At 36.8% G+C, this 25866-nt stretch overlaps 1 protein-coding gene across 1 annotated transcript in view; it reads left to right on the top strand.

The window, feature by feature from the left end:
• Positions 1–25866, top strand: part of LOC122790639 (whirlin-like) — a 288251-nt gene that overhangs the window by 258291 nt on the left and 4094 nt on the right. The window contains exon 4 of the mRNA XM_044058164.1: positions 18601–18723. Coding sequence (XP_043914099.1) covers positions 18601–18723 — 123 coding nt within the window. The remainder of the gene's footprint in view (positions 1–18600; positions 18724–25866) is intronic.

Here is a 25866-nt window from a genome sequence, read left to right as displayed (position 1 = left end):
ATGCAGCCTTGTGTGGAGTTAAAAAAACATCTATGCAAACATTTCCAAGTATAAATTTTCCAGTAAGGAGAGAATGTTGTTTTTCTTGATGATTTTAAACAAAGATTTTTATTCATAGCAGTAAATACTTCTTTATTAAACCTGGTTGAGTAATTCCAGAAGGAAGTATCTATAGGTCTAAAATCACTTCTAACAATTAATATATTTCTGAGATAAATGAGGTGTTCACTATGGAACAATTAATAATTATAAATGGGAAATGTAAGATGTTTGGTATATCATTGTTAGATGAATCTAAAGTTAATATAGTTTTATTATAAAGAAATTATTTACATGTCTAAATATCTAAACAATTGGAGTTCTGTAAACAAAATTAGGCTAAGAAATCCACTGAATGGAATTGTTTTTACCAAACATAAGCTGGTTCTGATGCAACTTATTTTTCTTAAACTACATTTTTTCATCAAAGGAGATCAAACATCCATTAGTAAAGGCTGTTGGAATATTATTGATAGTTTTTTGTTATGTGATTTGAATATATAAGTATTTTATAATTTACCAATAACTGGTTTAAGAAAGGAAACAATGTGAGATTATGTTTATTGTTAAGTGTATATGTTATTAAAGTCCACAGAAAAATATCTATTTTAATGTGATGATAAAATGTTGTTTTATTAAAATCTAATAACTAACTTTCATGTAATGTTTTCCAATAGGAAGAGTATTATGGGTTAATCCATAAAAATATTGTGTTATTTATGACTGAGTTTATATAATGGCCAATATTAGGAAACCCTATCCCTCCCACTTTCCAACTTGTTGTATGCCAATGCAAAGATGTTCTGGTTTTCTTTGGATGCCATGAATATTTGACTAAACTGTCATGTATTTTCTTTATGATTTTTTTTGTTTGGAGGAAGAATTAAAGATTAACTAATAAGTAAGATTTTAGGTAATAAGATCATTTTAATTAAATTGTCCTCAGAGGTAAAATATAGTTTATTCCAGCTTTCAATTAAGTTTATTATTGTGTTTAAGAGATGTTGATGGTTAATTAATAATGACTTTTTATGTGGCTTCAAATGTAATTCCTAAATATTTAATATAGTTGTTGCTCCAGTTAAATTTGTTGCAATAATATAGCTTAGATAATAACTTTTTATTAATCAGAAGTGTTTTAGTTTTTTTTATTATTGAATTTTAATCCTGACCCCTTCTCAAAAGTATCTAAAGCTTTAACAAAATGATCCAATGAAGTGTCATCACCTGTTAATAATAAATCATCTGAGACAAATTTAATTTTGGGAGATAATTTGTCATTTAGTTTATATCCTACTACATCTATGTTGTTTCTTAGATTATTAGCTAAAACTCCTATGGCTAGAACAAATAAAAGGCATGATAGAGGACATCCTTGTTGTGTACCTTTTTTTTATTTTAAATGAATTAGAAATAAAGGAACCTATCTTTACAAAAGCAGAGGAATTTTTGTATAATTTTTGACTAAACTCACAAAATCTGAGGAAAAGTTATATTCATGTAGTACTTTGAAAAATAAGACAGATTCAATGAGTCTAATGCTTTATTTATATCTAAACTTATTACAGACAATGCATCTTTCTTTTTGCCTGTTAGAAACTTCTATTAAAGAAAATAACCTAATTATGTTGTCTTATAGCTTTCTGTTAATTATAAAATCGGTCTGGTTATCTTTTATTAATTCAGGGATTATAGTGTTTAATCTTTTTGCCAAAATAGACATGAATAACTTATAATCTATATTAAGAAGGAAAATTGGTCTACAGGATGAGCATGAAGTGGGTTCTTTTTCTGATTTCAATATAGGAGAAACAAGAGACTATTTCCATGAAAGTGGTAGGGTAAAAGATGTTTTGACTTCATGGAAAGTGCTTAAAAGAATTTCTAAGATATAATCAGGTAATATTTTATAGATTTCCAGTATTAACCCATCTAAACCTGGAGCTTTACTCATCTTTAGATTTTTAATCTGGTCTTTTAGTTCCATAAAAGTAAAAGGTTTGTCTATTTTAGCAACCTCTTATTTGGATAATCTCTTCTGAACGTTTTCCTTTAAAAAACTATCAGTTGTCTTAGTATTATATATATAATATATATACTAGAATTTAAATTATTACTCTCTTCATAGTACTTTTTTAAACAGTTTAATATACTGGTTAGATCCAGTGCCTTAGATATTCTACCTTTATCTTTATAAATAATTTCCTTAATGTGTTTTTTCTCCTTTGTGTTTTTCATTCTAATTGCTATTTTGTGTAAGTTTTTAGGATTTAATGAATAGGCATTTAATTAGATTTTTTTAGGTTAATAGATACCTTATGGTGTAATATATCTTGATACTCTTTGCTTAACTTATTAATATTATTGATTGTTACTTGGTCATTAGGATTAAGATTAGATTTTAATTTATCAAATTCAGCTTGCAAATTCAATTTCTTATCGCATTCCTTTCTTTTGGATATGTTTCAGTGTTTAATTTTACTGTATAAGACTACTTTTAATGTGTCCCATAATATCATATCAGGAACTTCATTATTATTATGTTCCATGAATTTATGAATTTCCTTTAATACCCAGTCTTGAAAGCCTTTTATAGTCATTATGTAAGCTGGAATTCTTAGAGAAGAATTTAGATTTTCATGACTAAAAGTGATTTTAAAAGTGATAGCATTATGATTTGAGAGGGGATGAAAAACAGTTATTATTTTTATTTTATTTATTTTCAAAATTAAAAAAACTAGTTACCAGGACTTTCTCAATATTTGTCTGTGTACCACGTCTGTATGAGTAGTGCATAAATCTTAAGGAAAAATGTATCATCATATCAAATACATCTTTCATATTTCTTGCATTTATATAGTTCTTCAGGTGTTTAGCTGTGAAAGTACTTCTAAAAGGTTTATCATTTGAGGTATCACTCTGTGATAGAATACAATAAAAATCATCTGCTAACAAAGTTTCCCCTCTTGAATGTAAGAGTCATAAGATCTAGAAGTTTCTTTACTGTTTTTGTACCAATACCAGGTATCCAGTATGTATTTATAAGAGTGTAAAGACTTTTTCCCACTTTAATAACAACCATACCAAGCATACCATCCTTATCTGAGTAAGAGCTTACTATCTTAGGTAAGCCCAGTGATCTTCTCCACAAAGTGAGAATATCTCTTCTTTTGTTCTTAAAATGAGAACTAACTAGTAATTATTCTGTTAAGGTCTTCAGATAATAAGTGTTTTTTTTTTTTTGAGAAAAATGATACCAGCTTTTAGCAGGGAAAAATATTTGTGTAAGCTACTTCTCTTAATAGGATTGTTCAACCCATTTACATTCAAAGATACACACTTGTATGATGGCATTTTTATAAGACATTGTGTTTTAGCTTTAAATTATTTTGCTATGGCAATTCTAGTAAAGATTGTAATAGCATTTGTTATGGACAGAAATAAAAAATATAACAAATAAATGTTGAATACAAAACTGTTAAAAACCAACACCATAGAATAAAGTATTCCAGGCTTATTAAGAGTACCATATAAGCGCCAAACTATCTCTCTTGTGACATCTAGTGGCATATTTCCACTATTGCTGTTAAAACAGTACATTAAGGAAAAGTGACTTGACAGCTAAGCTGTAAAAATGTAAGAGATGAACAGTATATATTACTTAAACTAGCTGGAAAAAAAAAGAACAGTAATTTTGTAATAGCAATTTAGCAGTGATATAAATATGACTATGTATTTTAGCACACTTCTTTTCCCATTAAGATGGATGGACAAGTAAATAAAGCTGTTTAAAATGCAAAAAAAAAACACATTAATATAAAATACTTAAATATAAAAGTTATAGATTAGCATTAATTACAGAAAATAATTAAAAATAAGTGCCAGCAGTTAATAAAATGCTTATTTTTAATTGTGATTGGTCTACAGAGCCGAAAACATAAATTAAAGGTCAAAGGACATTGTTCACTTCCTGTTTTTGGCTGCAAAATGGTTCTCCATGAAGACATGGACTTGCACAGCATTCAGGAGCTCCAGCTGACTTTAAAATGTACAAAAAAATCTTCCAAAAAATAACAGTGGGAATTTAAAAAGAAAGGAGAAAACTTTTAATCATAAATAGCTCATGGGTGTATGAAACAGCAGTGAGTGGGGAAAAAAAGCCGTTTTTAATATTATTAAACCTTGTAAACTTGTGAAACATTATAAAACATGTAAAATATATCATAAAGCATTCTTATAACAATCCCAGTTCATAAAACATCCCCCAAAATTTTCAGTTCTTAAATAATAAAATTCAGTTGCAGCAAAGAGGGAAAACAGCACCATTAGTATGACCATATAAAATTATGCAAACAGAGCAAAAGAATTTTCATTTCTAAACAGCAGACCCGGTAAATTAACCAATTATATCATTATGTTAAGATGATTAAGCATACCTAAAATAGACTGTAGAAGGGAAACTATTCACTATATGACTATAGCATTATTTATATTAAACTGTGTTTCCCTTTTTAATTATTATATGTTTAATAAAAAATACTGGCCTGTAAGTAATCATAACTAGCAATTGGAATAAATGAAAAGTATTACCTTTGATGAAGTATCATAATAGACTTGTAAGAAGCTCCTATATTAAAAGGAAATAAAACTGAATATTATTTATTTGTCTCTAGGCTTTTTTGCCTTTAACAGTCCCATCATTTTAAGTTGCTTGTCTCTTCATTGTAGAATTCAAATCCATGTATTCAATTTGATTTAATAAGTTCTTCTTTGGGACAAAGTTTGTAGCCTCTTCCAAACATTCAAAAGTTCTTTTTCCTTCTGGTATAAGTAGCCTCAGTTTTGCTGGGAAAACCATGTGGGACTTGATACCAGCTTTCTTTAATGAATAGGTGAATAAATGTTTTTCAGTTACAACCATGATAGATGAAAAGTTATTATCAAATCTGACATGTAAGTCCCATATTTTTAAAGGACCAAGAGACCATGCAGTTCTCAGTACCAAGTCTATATGTTGACTTGAAAGGAATTTCACAATAATAGATCCTGGTAATACATATTTTTTATTAGGTGAAATGGTAACTAGAGGCCTACGAGCACTTTCAATAGCAAAGTACAAAGCTTCAGGCATATTTAAAATTTTAGGGATCCAGGATATCAAGAAACTCCGCATATTTTCACCCTCCATCTGCTCCGGCAATCCATAAATTCTAATATTATTTCTCCGGGCTCTGTTTTCTAAGTCATCAATTTTCTCAATCAGTTTGTTGTCTTGTTGTAGTAAAGGTTCAGTATTATTTTCCCATTCTGACAGTCTGAAGTCAGTGTCAGAAACCACCTCTTCTATAGCTGTTATCTGCATCTCTTGCTGTTTAAGGACCTCATTTATCAGTTCTGTTTGTTTTGTAAAGTCCTCTTTGATCTTATCAACTTTAAGATCAAGTTTATCTATTTTTGTCACCAGGTCCTGAACAGTAGAAAGTATATATTGTAATTCCTTCTTCATGGTATTGTCTTGATGTGATGCACAGTTTTTGAAGAGTTCATCTTCTGTGAGAGATATTTTCCTTAAATCATTTCCCTTAAAATTTGAAAGGAATATATCTTAAAAGACACTTGAATTTTAAACAAAAATAGTCCTTGATACTTCCATTTTTAGAATCAAGAACTTGTAAGTGAAAATTGGTGGAAGGGATGAAGAAATCCTGTCAACAATAAATGAATAGAGCAGACAGAAATTCTTTGCTGCCTTTAGCTTGCCAACTTAGCTATGCCCCCAGCATGCATTTTCTGAAGGCTATAAAGCCTAAAACTGAAATGTTCTCAAATGTCTGTCATTACATTGAGGAGTGCATCAGGCAACTGACCATTTTTAATTATTTTTATTTTATTTATTTATTTATTTATTTATTTTTCATTCCTCAACTTAGAGGTGATAGGTGGCATACTTCTCAACCTTTTAGCACAAGAAATGTAGAAAAAGCCAACAATGATTGGGGAGCAATTTCTAGTTGCTACTCTTATAAACTTAGTAACATCAATCCCCACTGAGTTGCAAGAATGCCATAAATTTTAAAAGGAATGGACCAAAAGTTGTTGTTGTGTCTTTCGGATTTTCCTGGTTAGGGGTCGCCACAGCGTAACTCCGTTCCGCTAATGATTGGCAGTAGATTTTTACATGCCGAGTTGCGGTCCTGATACACAACCTTCAATGAAGGTACGCCCATTCACGCATGTCTCCACACAGAAGACGCTCTATCTGAGAATCGAACAGGACAATGTTTTACTGTGAGGCGACAACGCTACCGCAGCACCACCACTGCAGTTTATGAGGGGAAAATCTGGGGTGACTCACCTTCTTTATTTACTTGTTCATTTACTTATTTATTTACTCACTCACTCACTCATTCTTTGCACCTCAACATAAAGACATAGATTTGAGTGATGCAAATCAAGACCTTACAGCTGAGGAGCACCTTTTTCTTTTCTTTGACTCCTCAACTTGGAGTTGAGGGCTTGCCTGATCAGTGGAATGTACAGTAGCACTCACTACTTGTTAAATGAAAACGCTACAACTCCATAGTTGAAGTTACACAACTCTTTATTACTCCTAAAGTTGCACAATGCTCCTGATTTTGCTTTATATTTTGGTCTTTCCCTTATAAAATTTGTGATTTTTTGGCAAATTTTTGAAAATGGTAGTCACTAAACAGACATTAATCTGAGTTTCATATTTCAACTTCATTTTTTGGCTATGTCCCTGAGTCTTTTGCTTAGAAGTTAAGATGTATTTATACCAGTGCCAGATAAGGTGCACACAGCTGCTGAGTGGGAGTGAGGATGGGAGCTATCTGTGGATGAAAGTAACTTACCATCTTGGTTTTGCTCACTTTAAACAGTCTGGCTTTGTAGGAATTCTGTGCATTTGTGTGAATTGAGATAGAAAACCTGTAGCTGTTTATGTGAAATAGTTATCTCTTATTTTGCACAGTACTCCTAATTTTGCCTCATGTTTTTTTGATCATTACTCACAAAACTTGTTTGCCGGCAAATCACTGAGGATTGAAACAGCTAAATACAGAAAGACATCTAAGTTTTATTTTGCATATACTTTAGTAGATGCATGCTAATGCAAAATGTGTTATTCTAGCAGCTTTCCAAGTGATTAAGAACAGTACTTAAAATCTTTCCCTTAACTTACACCTTTGTCCTCATTTTTTGGCTTTGTCCCTGATTCTTTCTCTAAGAGGTTAATATGTATTATTTATTATCACAGTCAGATAAGGTATAGATACAGTAGTAAAGTGGCTATAATTGCTCGATAAGGGTGGGGAATATCTATGGATTGAATTAACTTAGTCTTATCATTTTTTTCAGCTGGCTTTGCAGGACTAATGTGCATTTGTGTGAAATAAGTTGCAATAGATTCAAAGGTAGATACTAAGATATCGGCCCAAGGGCCTATGTAAGCCTAGCCAACAAGGTTCCCTGGCTTATGCCACCCAAGAAAGTTAATTTCCTGTGCCCCTGTCGAGCAGAGCCACAGAAGTGATCCCAGGGGTGTATTTCTTATTTCCCATCCACTTTGCTTTACATAGATGGGTAGCTTGTTCCAGAGTACAGGAAGTCTCTGGGACAGGAATCTATCCCTCCAGCATGTCCTGTTTATTGTGGTGACAAGGTTTAGGTCCCTAGGCCATGTAGCTTGGAGGTTTTGGGATTTCTTTAAGTGTAGCATGTCCAACAGCTCTGGGTTTAACATAGCTTTATATGTTAGGCAGAGATCTCCTCAGAGTAGGTGATATGCTAAAGAGTAATGCTGGAGTTTTTTTGAGACGGTCAGTGTAGGGCATCTGTTTGAGGCCAGTAATCCTCTTTGTGAGGTACTTCTGTGGCCTTTCTAGCTGTTGCAGATGCCTTGTGAGGTACATTCCAAAAAGGGCGTTATACTCTATAATGTGCCTAATGAGTGCCGAGTAGAGGGGAACAATCACCTCTTTTTTCCTGGATGAGAACCCTTTTGTGATGAGGTGTATCACATAGAAGGATTTCCTGACTACTGTGGTGATGTGATTATCAAAAGAGAGACTACTGTCCACCTGGGTCCCAAGGTCTCTTATCACACAGTCGGCGTTAAATAGACTGCTGTTTATGTGGTAACTCATGGGTACAGAGTTTTTACCAAAGGGGATGACAATGCACGTTTTGGCATTGAGCTTGAGGCCATGCCTCTGACACCAGGCATCTGTCTCAGTGAGGCCCTTCTGTAGGATGTCCACATCATTTGGGGACTCGACTATGGCTCCTAGTTTGCAGTCATCTGTGAACTTCATTAGACAGAAGCCTTCTGTGTTAGCCTGTACTTCAGAGAAGTAGATACCAAACAGGAGAGGTCCCAGGATTGAACCATGTGGTACTCCACTTGTCAATGGTTTGAAGTCAGATTTGGAGTCTGCAACCTTTACAGTGTGGGTTCTATCAGTGAGCCAGTTGGCAACCCATCTTGTGATGTAGGGATTTATATCTAGTTTAGTGAGTTTTGCTATAATTCCAGAATGGGATATGGTGTTGAAAGCCTTGGCAAGGTCAAGATAGGCTGTTTGAACCACCTTACCCTCTTCTACACCTTTGGTGACTGCCTCAAAGAAGTCGATCAGGTTCAGAAGGCATGATCTGCTTCTTACAAACCCAAACTGGGTAGGGTCCAGAGTTTGGAGGTTACCAATGTCTTTGTTTATGAGTTCCTTGATGATACTTTCCATGGCATTGCAGAACAGGCTCATCAGGCTAATAGGGCGATAGTTCCCAGGATCAGTGGTGGCTCCCTTTTTGTGGAATGGGATAACTGTTGCTGTGTGCCATTCAGTGGGCACAAAACCTGACATCAGACTATGATTGAACATGGTGCTTGAGTGGCGAACCAATTCATTCTGAAGTTCATGTAAAATGCAGCCTGGGATATTGTCCGGTCCCATGGATACTGTGTTTTTGGTTTTAGAGAGTGCAGCTTTTTCCTACATAGATGTGATTACAGGGACTCTGCATTCTTCCTGTATAGATCTGGGCCCTTTAGGGGGGTGAGAGGGGGGGGTAAAGTTAGCACTGAACCTATCTGCCAGGATGTTGGCAATATCAGTTGGTTCTGTAATTTTTGTGCCGTTGTACTGTAACTCAGAGCAGATCTGGGTGTTGCCATTGAGATTCTTGACATAGCTATATAATGCTTTGTGGTTGCCCTTAGAATCAGTGGCGATTTTGTTTTCGTAGCTAGTGTTGGAGGATCTTATAAGCAATCTCATCTTCTTACTGAGGCTGACCAGGGAGCTCCTCCACTCATGGGATTTTAATCTCTTTTGCAACAGTTTCTTCCTTCTGTTGTAGATTTTGTTTATGGCAGGGGACCACCAGATTTGGCTTCCTTTTTTGGAGGATAGCATCATGGTTCTGTTTGGGATAGCACGATCCATGCACTTGTGTAAGTGCTTATAGAGTGCATTTGTATAGGATTCAGCAGTCGTAACTGTATTGTCCATCTGCATGGGTGTCATGAAGTTTTCCACTTCTGTCTTAAGATGCATGAAGTTGACTTTGGAGAAATTTTTTACCAAGGTTTCCTTAATGGTGGGTGGGGGTGGGATGCGGATATCTAGGGTGATTTGCTTATGGTCGGATCTGAACAACAAGGAGTCGACTTCAGGTGTGGAACACTGATCACTCATATTGGTAATGACTAGGTCTAGGATATTGTTGCCCCTGGTGGGGATGTGGATAAGTTGATCCAGGGCACTGGAATTTATGAATTCCAGAAAGCGTTGAGCAGAGGAATTGGTACATGAGTAGTTTTCCCAGTTAATGGTGGGGTAGTTGAAATCGCCCATTATTAGGGTGTTTGGTTGAACCCTAATATTTTCCAGTATATCAAGGAAAGAGGAGTGGGAATCCTGGGGCATGTTGGGGGATCTGTAGCAAGCTGCAATTTGGATTGCAGTTTTGCCTAGAGTTAGTTGCACTTGGATAACCTCGGATGCATTATGCTGCATAACTAGCCTGGAGATGTGGACATCCTTAATGAATATGGACACCCCTCCACCTTTGGTGTTCTAGTCCAGGTTAGATGGCCGAAAAGTGTGGTATGAGTTATAGCTTGGTAATGCAGGGGTGCTCTCTAGAACCTTGAACCAGGTCTCAGTCACTGCACAGATATCGATGTTCTCCATTTTAAGGAGTGTCTCGAGTGAGTGCATTTTGAGATTTAGACTTCTAGCATTGAGTAGTATTACCCTCAGTTTTTGCTTGCCTGTTCCTGTTACGGTGGTGAATTTGTCATTTGAACCTTGCCTAAAAAAAGGGGTCTATATCAGTTAACCGAAAATTTATTTAATCGAATGTATAATCATCAACACATATGCGAAGAAAGATGTATAACTCGATCTGTAACTTTAGTGAAAAATATTTCATCAAACTGTTTTAGTTGGCCAGTTTACATTTTAGCTACGTTACACTGTAACATAGCAACGCAAGTATAAATATGCATGAAGTTTAAAAGGACACCTGTAAATTTAAAATAAATAAACATAAAACTTTATATACATTTACATTAAAATATAGTATTTCAGGTACTTACGTATTATCGCAACCTTTGCATGCTGGAGTGAAACTGAGTGCAGGAAACCCAGTGAAATGTTATTTGACAGCCTTACTAAAGAAATGTAATTTTGGATTACATTCAGGAAGACAAACAAATGTGCAGTTCTTCTTCCGATTTTGTGTGCATTACACATGCACGCTTCAAACTGTCAGGGGTGCTGTGTTACTGACAAAAGGTATACTTTCACTGTAAGGAAGGAATGCTGAGAAGAAAAACACAGACACTCATGGAAATGCTTTCGGTAAACCACATTTCTTTGTAAAACTTTGTAAACACGCTTTACAAAGAAAGAGTTTACCGAAAGCATTTCCATGACCATGAGTGTCTGTGTTTTTCATCTCAGCATTCCTTCCTTTTACACAAAGCAGCAGCAAGTTGGTTTTGTGTTATTGGTGGCATCCTATAGTTTGGGGATGTAAACACTTACAGCGAAATGCAAGCAGCTTGCCTGCAAGTCTGTTGACATTTTCCATCACTTTTACAGTCAGTTTTTTTCTGTTTCTTCGAAGTCCTGTGAATGACGGTCGACATAGAAATATGAATGAAAAAGTACAAGAAAGAAGTAAAACACATAAATTTGCTTTCACACTGGTTAGGTTATCTGGCTAATTTTAGGACACACCACGATTCAACGGTGTCTGTTGTACAACACGCGCTTGATGCCAGATGTCCATTTTCAGTTGGTGGACAACATCCTTCTTGCTTTGCTTATTCCTGTATGTCTTTCACAAACCATTGAGAAAAAAAAACAATAATTGGGAGTTTGCACACCCCCATTTTACTTACACATAAACTGTTTTCTCGGAAACTATATGATTTACAGAAGGTTAAAAATCTGGTTGCGATAATACGTAAGTACCGTATTTCCCTATTGAAACATATTGCAAACATAACCTATCTGTAATTACTGAAAATAAAATAAAAATTTAAGTGTAAAACTATACTATATAACTGCTACATTACAGCTACGTAGTTGTGCATACAGCAATTTCATCTGTGAATATGGCTTGTAGCACTCTTGCAGGACCTGGTGTGATAGGTAGTAGCTATTTCACTGTAAAGACACACAGAAGGAAAGACGTGTTAGTTGTTGAAGGATATCTTTACAATTCAGAAAAAGTTTTAAAGAGCCGTAAGTACTGCTGCCTTCATTTGAAACCGAGTGAGAAATGTAAGGGTAGAGCCATCACAACTGTAAAAGGGATAGAGTAAAGTCTCCGAAATTCTACTGCTCGCGATCATCCTTCAGATACCACTTTAGTAGAGAAATATAAAGCATGTAGTATGCTCAAAGACAAGGTTAGTACTTGCAGGAACAATTCTTTAGTAGTAGATGATATTCTGGGTAGTACGTCTTTTGAATCCACTGTTGCCTTGCCAAGTAGAAGATCACTATTACTGCAGGTTAATAGAGTTAGGTGAGAAACATTGTTGACAGTATCTAAACCTTGTACAAGTGTAAGTTCAGTGTGTCTAGATGATTATAGGTTAAAAGAATCAGAATTTATTCAGGAATGTAAGGTAGATATCCACTTAGATATCCATGTTTTAGTGTTCACTAACAAAGAAAATCTGACAGACTTATGTAATAGTAACATCTGGTTTATGGATGGAGTATTCCTTATGAAAGGCAGACTATGCAGCAGTTATACAGTGTTCATGCATTTATGTCTCGTGGTGATAAAAAGAAATGTGTGCCTTTGGTATACTGCTTAATGACTAAAACGTCGTGCAAGTCATTCAATTTTATGTGGGAGTGCTTGTTTAACTTGTTCGCTAGATGTGCTTTAACACCTACAGTACAATATTTATTATGTGATTTTGAACTTGCTGCAATAAAAAATTATAGAAGCAAACTTCACAAACGTAAGTAGCAAAGGGTGTTTCTTCCACTTCTCACAAAACGTATGGCGTAAGATTCAACAACTTAAATTGTCTACTCTGTATGGTACTTCACTTGAATTCCAGCGTTCAGTTAAAGATTTGATAGTACTTTCCTTTTTGAGAGAAGAAGAAGTTATTCCAGCATTTAGAGAATTAAGTAAAATATTTCCTAGTGAAGGAAAAGAGTTGATAGCTTACTTCTGTGGTATTTATGTACTGGGCCGTTTACAAAAGCAGCTTACTAGAACTACAAATCTTTCACGGCTTCCCCCTGTATATCCAATCGCTTTTTGGAATGTTTCAACTTTGAATGATGTTTGTTTACCTCAGACTCAAAATTACGTAGCGGGCTGGCATAGGAGGATTAGGTGTCTACTAGGTAGACGTATTTCTGACATACCAGCTGTTATTTCAGTTCTCGTTAGACAGCAAAATAGGGTGGACAAAATCAGACTACAGTTGATGTCTGCATGTGCAGGTTCGCCTAAAAAGAGAAAGAACTTGGAAAGGGAACATCGTTTACAAACTGTTTTGAAGAATAAACAAGATTATAACGTACATGACTTTTTACATGTAGTTGCTATGTTACTAAAGATTTAAAACAGTAGTCATATACATTGCTTGTGTGCACCATATGTTTAATTTTTATTAATGCACTAAACATGTCTTAATGTATCATTATGTTGATTAATTAGTTGTTTAGTTTGCTTTACTCTCATGAACAGTAGCAGAAGGATTTCATACACGTTTACTTCACATATTTTAATGCATGTAAATGAACCTCTTTCACTGTTAGGGAAGGTTTGATTTTGGTGATTAGTTACACGTATCACACCAGTGTACGGGTGTTGGCTAAGTAAAACTTTTTGATGATTTAAATTTCACACATTTAACTGTTCAAGTTGTACTTCTTTCATTGTATATTTGTCGATGATTATACATCCGATTAAATACATTTTTGGTTAACTGATACAGACCCAAAAAAGGCACTATAGGGGCAGCAAGACCCTTAGCCATTATCCAGAAACCCAGGGACAACAGGTGCAGGCCATCTCTGGCAAAGCATTGTGGTCTGTCGACCATGTCGTCTGAGGCAGACAGATACTGGATCCCCTTAGAATGACACCAGAAGCTTAGCCAATTGTTGAAGTCAATAATTTTGTCTTTGTACTGCGGGATCATTTTGGGTGATGGCAGGATGCTACTCAGGGCTAGGGTCATACCTGCCTGGGCTACAAGATCGGAGAGCTCTTCCATATCTCTTTTCATGTAGTCCAGGCAGGTACATCTCAGGTCGCTCACACCAACATAGACAATGACAGAGTCATATTTCTACTCGTTGTGGAGTGACCTGAGTGTGTGGGTTATGTGGCAGATCCTGGCACCCGACAGGCAGCTGACAGTAACCTTCTCCTTGTTTAGTCTGGTGAGTGGGACATCAGTGTGCCTGACTATAGCGTCACCTATGGCTAGTGTGTTGGGTACGTTGTTTTGCCTTATGGGCTGTGGTTTATTGGCACACTGAGCCTGTGAGCTATGTGTCATTTGGGTTGTGTTATGAGGAGGAGGTAGCTTGCATTTCTGCTTTGGAGGTCTCTGTTGCTTGAGCAGATTATTATTGAGAGCCTCCGCAAATGTTTTTTTTGGTTCTATGTGTGGATTTTGGTGGTGTAGGTTTAGTGGGATTATGTGATGAGTGTGGTGTGGTGCAAGTGTTTGCCTTCTCCTTTTGACTGTCAAGTTAAGTCTTGGTTGGAGAGAGCTTTACCTCCAGTTTGACTAGATAAGTGCATCTCTCACAGGTTGTGGTGTTGGGTGGTAGGAAGAGAGGGTTGTCTGGTACATGAGGCAATTGCTACATTGCCCCAAGATGCCCAGGAGCTGACCCTTGGACATGCCTTAATAAAAAACTACTTTCCTCTAGACAAGTGAGGAAAGTTAGTGTGAGTATAAGAGCTGTTTTTCTCTAAGCAAGTGAGGAAAGTAAGTACAAAAACTGTTTTCCTCTGGGTAAAGAGGAAGGTTGAGTGCTGTAGTAATTTGTAGCTTATTTAGTGCAGACAACAAGTTCTGCACAAGTGCTGAGCACGAATAAGCAAATTCAAGTGCTAAAACTAAGAATCTGTACCTGGATCTTGTGGTAGATAGGCTACCTAGTGCTTACCATTCCCACTGATAAGCTAGAAGGCTTCCCTCCAACACAGAAAGGCTTGGGGGATCAGAAGCTTACAAACAGTCCTGGATACAACAAATCTGTATCTGGACTAGACTAGTTACAGGAAAGGTGGAAAACAAGTGGAAACACAGGCTTTTAAACCAGAAAGTTGAAAGAGATGGAAAAAACTGCCCAAATGGCCAATAAACTACAATTTCTGGGCCAGAAACACCTCTTATGGTAGATAGGCTACCTAGTGCTTACCACTTCCACTGATAAGCTAGAAGGTGTCCCTCCAACACAGAAAGGCTCTGGGGGACTCAGAAGCTTACAAACAGTCCTGGTTACAGCAAATCTGTATTTGAACTAGACTAGCTGCAGCAAAAGCAGGAAACAAGCTTAATTTTTTTTTTTTTGTAAAATGGAAAGGGAGAAAGGAGAAACAGAAGATAATTCAAAATGAAGGACCTAAGTGACTTGCACAGATGATCTCTCTGTATTAGGTCGAATGAGCTAGTGACACTAGACTGGAATAGAGCTGGGATAGAGCTGAACAGATAGGACTGGTAGGAGTGTCTGAAGTCAAAATATGATCTCACTGTACTCGGTTGAGTGAGCAAATGAGATAGACCCAAGAGGAATGTATAAACACAAATTTACAGGAGGGGCAGGCAATTCCAAAGCCACCAAGATTAATACCAGAACAAGAATAGGGAGGGAGGGCAGGAAACTAACTGAAGAGAGAAAGAGAGAGAGACCACAGTATTCTATGAAACAATTAAATAGAAAAATAAATAACTACAGAGAGACACAGACCACAATATTTAATGAAACAATTAAATACACAGAAAAATAAAATGCAGTACAATCTTTAACACTGCAAGTTTGTACTTAACTCAGCTAGTAATGCAGTTGATTGTAGGTATGTAGCAGAAGCCAAACAACTCAGATATTGAGCAGTAATAAATTCAAAGATACATGGACTATTGTCTGTTTGTGTGACAAGCTCACTTCATAAATATTTTTTTTTTATTTTTGCTACAATCAGACATCCAAAATGTATACACAACAATGGGGCTATAGTTGCTGTGCACTGGAGTTGTCTGTGAATCAGCATGGTTTACCGCGGCTGTAATAATCTAATTAAATAGCCATAAGTCTGGCTTTGTAGTACAAGTGTGAATTTGTGTGAAATAAGGTGGAATATCTGTGGCTGTTCTTTGTATTAACCAAAGTTGAAATTTATTGATTTCATCTCTTTACGATTTTGCTGAATGCCCCATGATTTTGCCTAATATTTTTGGTCTGTGCCTTATAATATTTGTGGTTTTCTGGTAAATCATGTAGGATTATAGTGTCAGACTTAATATCCTTTAGAAAATCCATACTAATGCAAAAAACTATTGTCACAGAGCCTAATTATGGACTTTTGTCACTCCTTATTTTTTTGGCTTTTTCATTGGTTGTTGTCCCATGCAGATGATGCATATACAACAAAGTGTCTATAATTTCTGTATGAGGGTTGTCTGTAGATGATACTACCTAAAACTTGTCATTTGTTCAGTTTAAATGTATTTAATTAGTCAGGTCCCACTAGGAAGGTAGCCTTTTTTCAGGGGAGATCCATGGTGGTATTTGTACTGAACAGGGAAAATATGGTAATGACAAGAAGGAACTTCCCTGAACTCATTGGATTAGAATTAGGGTTAACAACTATTACTAAGGTAGGCAAGGGAGCAGTTCACACAAACTTCCTGAACCACCACTTACATTTATCGACCAACTGAAACCTGCTTTGGTTAGTGTCCATACAAACCATCTTTCACTCACAACTTGCAACAGCTCATTTGCATCACACATGTGTGTCAACCAAGTCTGCTGTAAACACACACACACCAACACGTATGTGTGTGTGTGTGTGTGTGTGTGTATATATATATATATATGTATATATACATGGATTCACTTCAGAATATAGTATCCCAAAATCTTGAAATTTCACTGAATCAATATCCCAGCACAAGTACATAGAAAAATATATTACCCTTCAGCAATAAGCAGGGGGACAAGCCCCCTGCATCCCCCATGTAGAGGGATGTGCCCCCCACACCCCCTGCTACTTATATATATCAACTCCGAGATTGCACTTCACTACACTAAATGCAATCTCAGAGTTGATGTATTTAAGTAGCAGGGGGGTGTGGGGGGTGCAGCCTCCCACATGGGTGGTGCAGGGGGCTTGCCCCACTGCTTACACTTTGAGAAAAGTCATATGGTTTGTCTTTGAATTGTTTCTGTATGTACTTGTGCTGGAATATAGTCAGTATTGGTATCTTGTGTGTTTTCAATATTATGAGATTCAGTGTTTTGAGTTTTCAGTGTTTTGAAATTTCAAGATTTTGGTCTCAATATTTTGGGTTTCAAGATTTCGGGATTCTATAGTCTGAAGTGAATATATATATATATATATATATATATATATATATATATATATATATATGGGTGTAGGTGACTTTATCATCTGTGCACCTACGTCACCAAAACTTCTTTGGGCAACACTATTTGAGCAATGTAAATACATGGTCAACAGGTGTGCAAGATCGACAAATTCCTGGGAATTTTGTGATAATGCCTTTAGTATATATAATTAGCAGAGGGTGGAGTGGGTCTTGCCTTCCTGCAAAAACTCTTGTAATTGTTCTACTCTGCTCCTGAGTAATCCCTGGGGCATGCGCAGAACATGTCAGTATTTGTAGTTTTCACATTTTCATGTTGGGATTCTGTGTGTCATTTTAGATCCACATTTAATCCAGTGCCCTATACACATGTACACATATATGCGTGTTTGTAACTGAACCGATTAGCATATAAATTAATTAATCAAAGGAGCTATCAACTGAACCACTGCATGTGTATGGAAAATGTATGAACAATATTACAGCACTGAAAATCAACAAAGATACAGTTATCTCAAGCCTGGCAATAACTACCATGATGTGAGCTTCTCAGTATTGTTGCATCCATATTGTCCAGGTGGGATAGGTTTAGTAAAATATTTTCATATTTTACATGCCTATATTTACTGCTAAACAGGAGCTCATTTATTATAACCATTTTCTGAGACAGCATATTAAACTGCCCTCACCACCACAGGCTTTCAGTTGCCTTAAATCTTTCTACTGTAGTATGCTTATTATCTGACAGCTTTTAATGTCCTCCTCTGATATCTGTCTGTTTGAGTCACATCTCTGCAAAGACTTGAAGCCCATCTTAGCCATGAATTTTGAAAGATTTATTAAAATTTAAAGTTAAAAAGTTAGTACTGTTTCTCTTTTCCGTAATACATCATAGCCACATGGTTGTACTAAATGTTTTTAATCAAAAATTTTAAGTAATGTCATCATGCACAGCTTTGCATTTAATCTCAACCACAGTCTTAAATAACACATATCCCCTTTTCTCAACAAACTAACTTTCAAAATCCTCTACAGCATCACCTCCCACTGTGGCTTCAGAGTGCATCTGCTATCTCTCCCCCATTTTCTTTCTTCTGCTCCTCCTCACTCTCTCATGTGCAATATACCCATCTCTTCCTCCCCCGGGTTGATTCCTCCATCACCTCTTTACCATCCCATGTGCCAATCTTCTTAACACCTTTACTAACCACTTGCTAACATTACAGCAACTTTTTAAAGAATATTGCCATGAACTTTCCGTATCCCTGTTGATCACCTTGCATGAATATGCAGCACATTCAACATTAATGTCTCTCTGTGTTCTTATCAAATAGCAGACATTGCAAGTGGTTGTTATGAAAGAGATGTTCTAATAAAGCAGCTGGTCTGATAAATTGTTTGTTTTTCCTTTTCACAAGCCTGGTCTCTTGGACCCAACATCAACTTTAATCCGAGTACAGAAGACTGCGCCCACTCTGGGCATTGCAATTGAAGGAGGTGCCAACACCCGCCAGCCATTGCCACGGATTGTCACAATACAGGTAAGCCCAAGGTTACGGCTCTAGAAACATACAGAAAGATAAGACAGAAAGATGAATATTTTCACAGAAATATAAGCTTGAACTGAATTTAGTTTAAGTAGATTGTGTGTCACAGTTAACCTTACCAGTCCAAGTTAACATTATTAGCCCCCTGCCCAATGCATTAGAACAATGCCACAGTTAACTATACCAGCATATAGCAAGCCATTTTACTGAGGAATGTCAGCATATGTGTTCAGTCGCATGTTAGACATCTTGAAAGGGCAGCTGGAAGCCAGCCAGGTAACTTGAGCTTTGGACCCCATCTCATACTTCTAAATAATGAACTTCTTCAGTAGAGATGTGTTACCTTCCCATTCCTCCTTCATTTATTTAAGGAATAGTTTCTGTGATGGCCACTTGGTCTTCTACACTTTTTATTAAGGATAACTTCCTTGGTACTCCTTATTTTTCCATCAGTTACCTAAAGGTTATCGTCTATAACTTGGGTTAACTTTTGTTTACCCATTATATTTACTATATATTGTTGTTGAGAAGCTTGGTGTTGTTTATATAACAAAATACATATTTTCATCGATATTAAGAAAAAGTGGCATATAGCTGTTTCTGTGCCATAGAGAGGTGAAGCGCTTGACTGGAAACTGAATGCTGCAGGAATTAGTGAAGGTTCAAGAAGGAATGATGAGGCTTATACTGTTCTCCTGTCTAGGGGAAGGGGGTTGGTGGGGAGCATGCTGTGGGAACTGTCATGACATATACTGATATAGCCACGGGCCATAAAAAGGAGCTGCCATTAGATGGTGGGTGAGTCAAATATAGTGAAGGTATGTCACTTTGGAGGTGGTGATAGGTTCCTCATAATGCCCACTGCACTCCTTTTTCCAGCCAGTAACTTAACACATCAAGGACTCAGGGTATTATGCATCAGAAATAAGTTACCACCTTCTGCGGTGGTGAAGGCTTCCTCATAATGCCCATTGCACTCCTTTATCCAGCCAATAACTTAACACATCAAGGACTCGGGGTATTATGCATCAGAAGCAAGTTACCACCTTCTGCAGTGCAACAGTAGCATCATACAGACTCCCGCTGTCTTCACTGCATCCCTGTTCTACACATAAACCCTCCATCCCTGGCAAATATGGGTCAGAGCTGTCACCCCCAGGGTATGAGGGGTAACTGGCAAGGGAGATGCAGAGATGAAGTGCACTGAAGGCTTATATTGAATTACCCTTACACTGAACAGGAAAGCCAAGACCCACCAGTCACTAGCCAGCTGAAAAACAAGTGATCTACATAATTTAGAAATATATTTGTTGGATAAAATTGTCATTCATATTTTGTGAGTATCATATAAAGGTTTTGAGATGCTGAAAACTGTCAGATGTTTGTTAAAAAACTGACCACATCAGTGGATTTCATTTGATATAAATATGGGCAGAGTTACATAGATTTATGCTTTGAAGTCTGAGAACAACTTTGAAGTTTATCCATTTATATGTGTGTGGGCAAAGGCCATACCTGGCCCTAATTCTAAGCTTAATATGCAAACACACACAAAAACATACCAAACCATTTACACACACACACACACACACAAACTAAATATGCCCCCTAGCAAAGCCCTTCTAACCCTAACCCACAAGCAGTAGCACGCACATTCCTACCCCAATACAATTTACCATAATCACACAGTTTTGAACTTCTTGCCATTAAAACAAAAAGCACTAGAAACTCAGTGCTTTTGATATTTTCCCCACCCAAAATGTTTTCAAATATATTGCTGTTCAACACAATAATGTAGCTAAAGAGGCTTTGCTGGAATCTCTTTGTACAAGACTGCTGTATAGCAGGGAGTAGGAATTTGCCATTTCCCCACATGTATTCAATCTCAGAGTTTATTTATATATATATATATATATATATATATATATATATATATATATATATATATATATGTATATATATATATATATATATATATATATATATATAAAATGTGTGGATCTACTTCAGTAGATCAGCTTACCAAAAGACCGAAGGCCAGAATGCCGAGACAGAAATACCAAAACTGTGGAATACCGAATACTGACATGTTTGAATCTTAGTAGCATGAAAACATAGTGCATTAATTCCTCTCAGCTACAAAAACACTTTCCAGGAAGGGCAAGCCTCCCTGCAACCTATATATACCAACTCCAATATCGCACTAGAGTGGGGATAAGGGCAACTTTCTCAAACATCACTGTATAGCGATCTCCATGTTTGCGGTACTTTTCTACCTCAGAGGTATTAATGCACTAAGTTTTCACTCTACTGACATTAGAACATGTCAGTATTTGGTAATATGCACTTTCAGTATTTCTGTGTTGGCATTCTGGTCTTTGGTCTTTAGGTAAGCCGATCTACTGAAGTAGATACATACATACACATATATAAATATACATATATATATATATATATATATATATATATATATATATATCTATATGGATTCACTTCATAATCTCGAAATACTATAATATCGAATTTCAGTATCTCGAGACCAAGAAACCAAATCCACAAAACACTGAAACAACAAAACCGCGAAATTCAAAACACCGAACAAACCGCACACACTACACCATACATACACCACAACACCAACATTGCAACATAAACATACAAAACTACACATATACACAACTCATACACACATAAGTGCGCCCCACACCCCCTCTACTTATATATACTAAGTCCGAGATTGCACAAACAGGAAACAAAAGCAAACTCACACACGTACATTCTCCAGTCCCTCACACACACATCAAACATATCAGCACTAACTCCCACTCAAAACCCTTACAAAACACTCACTTACCTGACATAGCACCTAGATCCACACACAGCACCACACACCATCAACACACAATCCCAGACATTACGTAGCGTAATGTCATAACCGTAAATTCGAGATATTTGAATTCGCGATTATGAACTTTTGCTATTGTAAACATTTGGCTTTATAGTCTCGAAATACTGAAATTCGACATTTCAGTATTTCGAGATTATAAAGCGCTCCCATATATATATATATATATATATATATATATAGATAGATATGGGTTCACTACATAATCTACTGAATTTCAAAATCTCGAGTTTATATAGCCAAAAGCCCTAAATGCTGAAAGACCAGAAGCGCAAAATTCGAAATCCCGAATGTACAACACACATACAGCACACACATACACATAACTTCCCCCCACAATCAAACATATTCTACACTACAGATAAGCACCCCCACACCCCGTACTTAAATATACTAACTCCGAGATCGCACAAACAGACACAAAAGGGAAACTCACACCCATACATTTTACAGTCCCTCACACACATACATCACAGCCGCAACACACACTAACACACACTAAAGCCCCCAACGAACACACTTACACATAGATACTTACCTGAATTCCACCTATCCATCCACAAACCACAACACCAGAAGAGCTACTTCAATATCTCCATACATCAGGATTTTGAATTTTGCACTTCTGGTCTTTCGGTATTTAGGGCCTTCGGCTATATAGTCTCGAGATTTTGAAATTCTGTATTTCAAACTTTCGAGATTATGTAGTGTACCCATATATAGATCTGTATATATATATATATGTGTGTGTGTGTGTGTGTGTGTGTGTGTGTGTGTGTGTGTGTGTGCGTGTGTAGAGAGAGAGAGAGATAAAAGTTGTAGGGGTGTGGAGGTCCATGCAAGCTTGTCCCCCTGCATAAATAGATTTTGAAGGGTTTTTTTCTTTGTTTTCAATTTGTGTCAGTCTTGATCTTTTGAGATCAACATTTTTAAGTTTGGAAAATATGATTTTGAAATTGTATGATATAATAGATAGAAACATCTATGGCTCCATCTCACTGAATATTTCCAGGGATAAGCCTCCATGCACCCCTCATACCACCTGCTGTTTATACATACCAGCTCCAAGATCACTCTACATTTGAGAAAAGGAGACTATCCCAAACTGTGATGTACCACAGTCTCATTCAAAAAAGCCAGTATAGCTCACAATATGAAATAAATAGAACTCATATATAATATATATATTTTTTTCCTCATTTGTGGTCATAAACCTGCTAACTGATCTATGGTTGCTGTGAAATATGGTTGGGTTTGTAGCTCAGCAATTCAATGAGCTCATTTAGCTGAGAAAGGGGAGCAAATGTTCAGCATATTATCAGAATGTTTACATTGAAAGTGTAGACCTCCATATCCTGCATGTGTGGGACTGTGACCCATTATCTGGCTAACTACTATAACCATGTCCAAGGTGACAAAATGACAGGTCATTTTTCAGGACTGCAATGGACAGTCCTCAAAAACTGAAACTAGGTGAAGAATAATCTATGACGTGGTAATGGGAAATATAGCAGTGTAGAAACTCTACTGGTTTCTTTGTGGAGGATTTGCTTTTGGTCCTTGTTATGTAATGTTCTTCAGTCTTTGTCATTATTTGGGGGTTTGATATTTTCTTGCTAGATAATTTGTTGACACAGAGATGCATATACTATCTTGTGCCTTTCAGGGCACATAGTTTGACACACTGTAATTTTTGCTTACATAGCTCTCAGATGTTTCTCACACAATTAGGGAGAATGCAACACTTAAATAGTAAAAAAAAGGCATAAACTAGAAACAAATTTGAAACACTGTCATTGTTAGCTAAGAACTTCTCAAAACAACATCCAGTTTTAATGTGGATGGATCAAATGTGCTACAAAATTAGGGGCAGTTGAAAGGTATTGTAGTCCTCTCTATGACTTAGGTGGCTGGATCCCAAATAGCAGATCAAGGACCTGAAATAGTTGGATGGGAGTAGGATTGATAGGCTGATAAGCAGTTTTTATGTCTTGTAATAGTGTTTGGTTGGGTGCTACCACAACAGTACCGTCTGGAGAGAACAGAGGGCTAACCCCATGTGAGCAAAGAATTGACTGAGGCAATGTGAAGACAGTACATTGTAAACATGGAGAGCCTGGATGAATACAACAAATTCTAAGCATGTTATAAGCCACAAAAGCACTTTATATGTACATTATAAACCTCTATGCGGCAGCATATTATAATTTAGTAGAATGCCAGCAAACTCTAAATACTTTTGTAAGCCTGCATGATGAACTGAAATCAGCTGCTGGTCTGCTGTGGGGAGCCAAAAGAGAAAAAAACAAACCAAAAACCAAACCAAAAAACATCTCTTCATTCACTACTCTGTCAGTAAATGTGATCACTAGAGGGCAAAAATGGAATGGAGAGCCCCCTACTAAGTGATGTTGATGCTAAATGGAATAGGAAGGAGGGACAATAGGTCAGTAGGCACTCCTAAGAGTTTAAGTAGTCAGACAAAATGGAGCAAAAAAAAAACTCCATGTGCCTTCCAGTAAAGCCTAAAAGTTAGTGTAACAAATGGTGAATGATTGTGGTTTTTCTCAGAGCTGGTTTTCATTCCAGAATCCTCAATTTGCTTGGCAGAGGTCCACATAAAACTTATCCCCTTTTACATTTTTTGTTTGTGAAAGGATTGATGCACATGTGAGAAAAGGCAATTATTTATCAATACATATTTCAAGTTGCTTTTCAAATAGAAATGCCCCTTGTCTGCATTTGTCATTGTTTTTGAAGGAACAAAGGATTATAGGGTCATAGGATCATAGGAGATTACTAAGATATCGACCCAGAAGTCATTTTAAGCCTAGCCATTTCAACCCAGTGTAATAATGTAGAAGTACTAGTCAGTACCCAAGATTGCATTTAGTGATAACTGCCCATGTCCCGGATGGTTGTGGGCACTATCCCTGTTAAGAATTTACAGTGCCCATCCACTCATCTAGGTTCCTCTTGAACAGTGTCATAGAGGCACTCTGTTTCACATGAATTGGTAGCCTGTTCCAAAGATGAGGCAGTCACCGGAAGATAAATCTGTCCCGCCAGCATGTCCTATTTAATTCACAGGACATATGTAAGCCCACTGGAATGGGTAGCCCTAGATCTATTTGATTTACAGATATGCAGGAAGTTCATTAGGTTTGGGTCTTGGGCTGCTCTGCAGACCAGGTATAAGACTCCCCTAATACAGCGCATAGTGACAAGGTCTTTAGTCAGTCCATGTAAGGCATATGCTGGAGGCCCTTGATCTTCTTTGTTAGAAACCTCTGAGGTCTCCCTAATTCCTGCAGGTGCTTAGTACGGTACATACTGAATGGGACATTGTAGTCAGTTGTGGGCCAGATAAGTGCAGAGTACAAGGGGGTTATAACTTCTTTTGTTCTCAAGGCGATGCCTTTACTAATCATATGAGCTGTGTGGAAAGCTTTCCTTACAATGGTAGACACATGGTGGTCGAAGTGTTAAGGTCGTGGTCAACCTGTGATCCCAGGTCCATTACCACTTCATGGGTACTTAGGCTGTTGCTGTTGATTTGATAGTGTGAAGGGATGTTGTTTGTGCTGAAGGGAATGATGATGCATTTCTCTGCATTCAGTTTGAGACTGTGACTATTACTTCAGTCACTGGTTTGTGTGAGACCCTCCTGGAATAAACTGACATAATTTGGGGATTCAGTGATTATACCTAGTTTGCAGTCATCTGCAAAATTTGTCAGTTGGTAACCCATCTTACAAAAAAGGGGTTTACATTCAGTTTGCTAAGTTTATTGGTAATGCCTGAATGTGGGATTGTGTCAAAAACCTTTGCCAGGTTGAGGTATGCTGTGTGCATGGATTTGCCCTCATCAGTGGCCCTGGTCACACTTTTAAAGAAATCCACCAGATTTAACAAGCAAGATCTGTCCTTCACAAAGCTGAATTGGGTAGGATCCAGGGTTTGGAGGTCACCTATGTCTTTATGAGGTCCATAATATTACATTCAGTGGCCTTACAGATGATGCAGGTCAGGCTTATGGGTCTGTAATTCCCTGGGTCTGTTGCTAGGCCACCTTTGTGGAGGGGAATAACTGTAGCTGTTCTCCATTTTTCAGGAACAAAGCCTGAATGAAGGTTACATATCATATTCTTTGCATGAGTAATGTTTCTTTCTTCCAGAATTCTAGCAGTCTGCATTACTCTGTAACATAACAGAGTATATTTACTGACAAA

The sequence above is a fragment of the Protopterus annectens genome, chromosome 16.part0 (assembly GCF_019279795.1).
Source record: "Protopterus annectens isolate FY-2018-M chromosome 16.part0, PAN1.0, whole genome shotgun sequence".
Lineage (NCBI taxonomy): Eukaryota > Metazoa > Chordata > Ceratodontiformes > Protopteridae > Protopterus > Protopterus annectens.
Note: the sequence above shows the minus strand (reverse complement) of the source record. Positions and strands in the feature narration are given on the sequence as shown.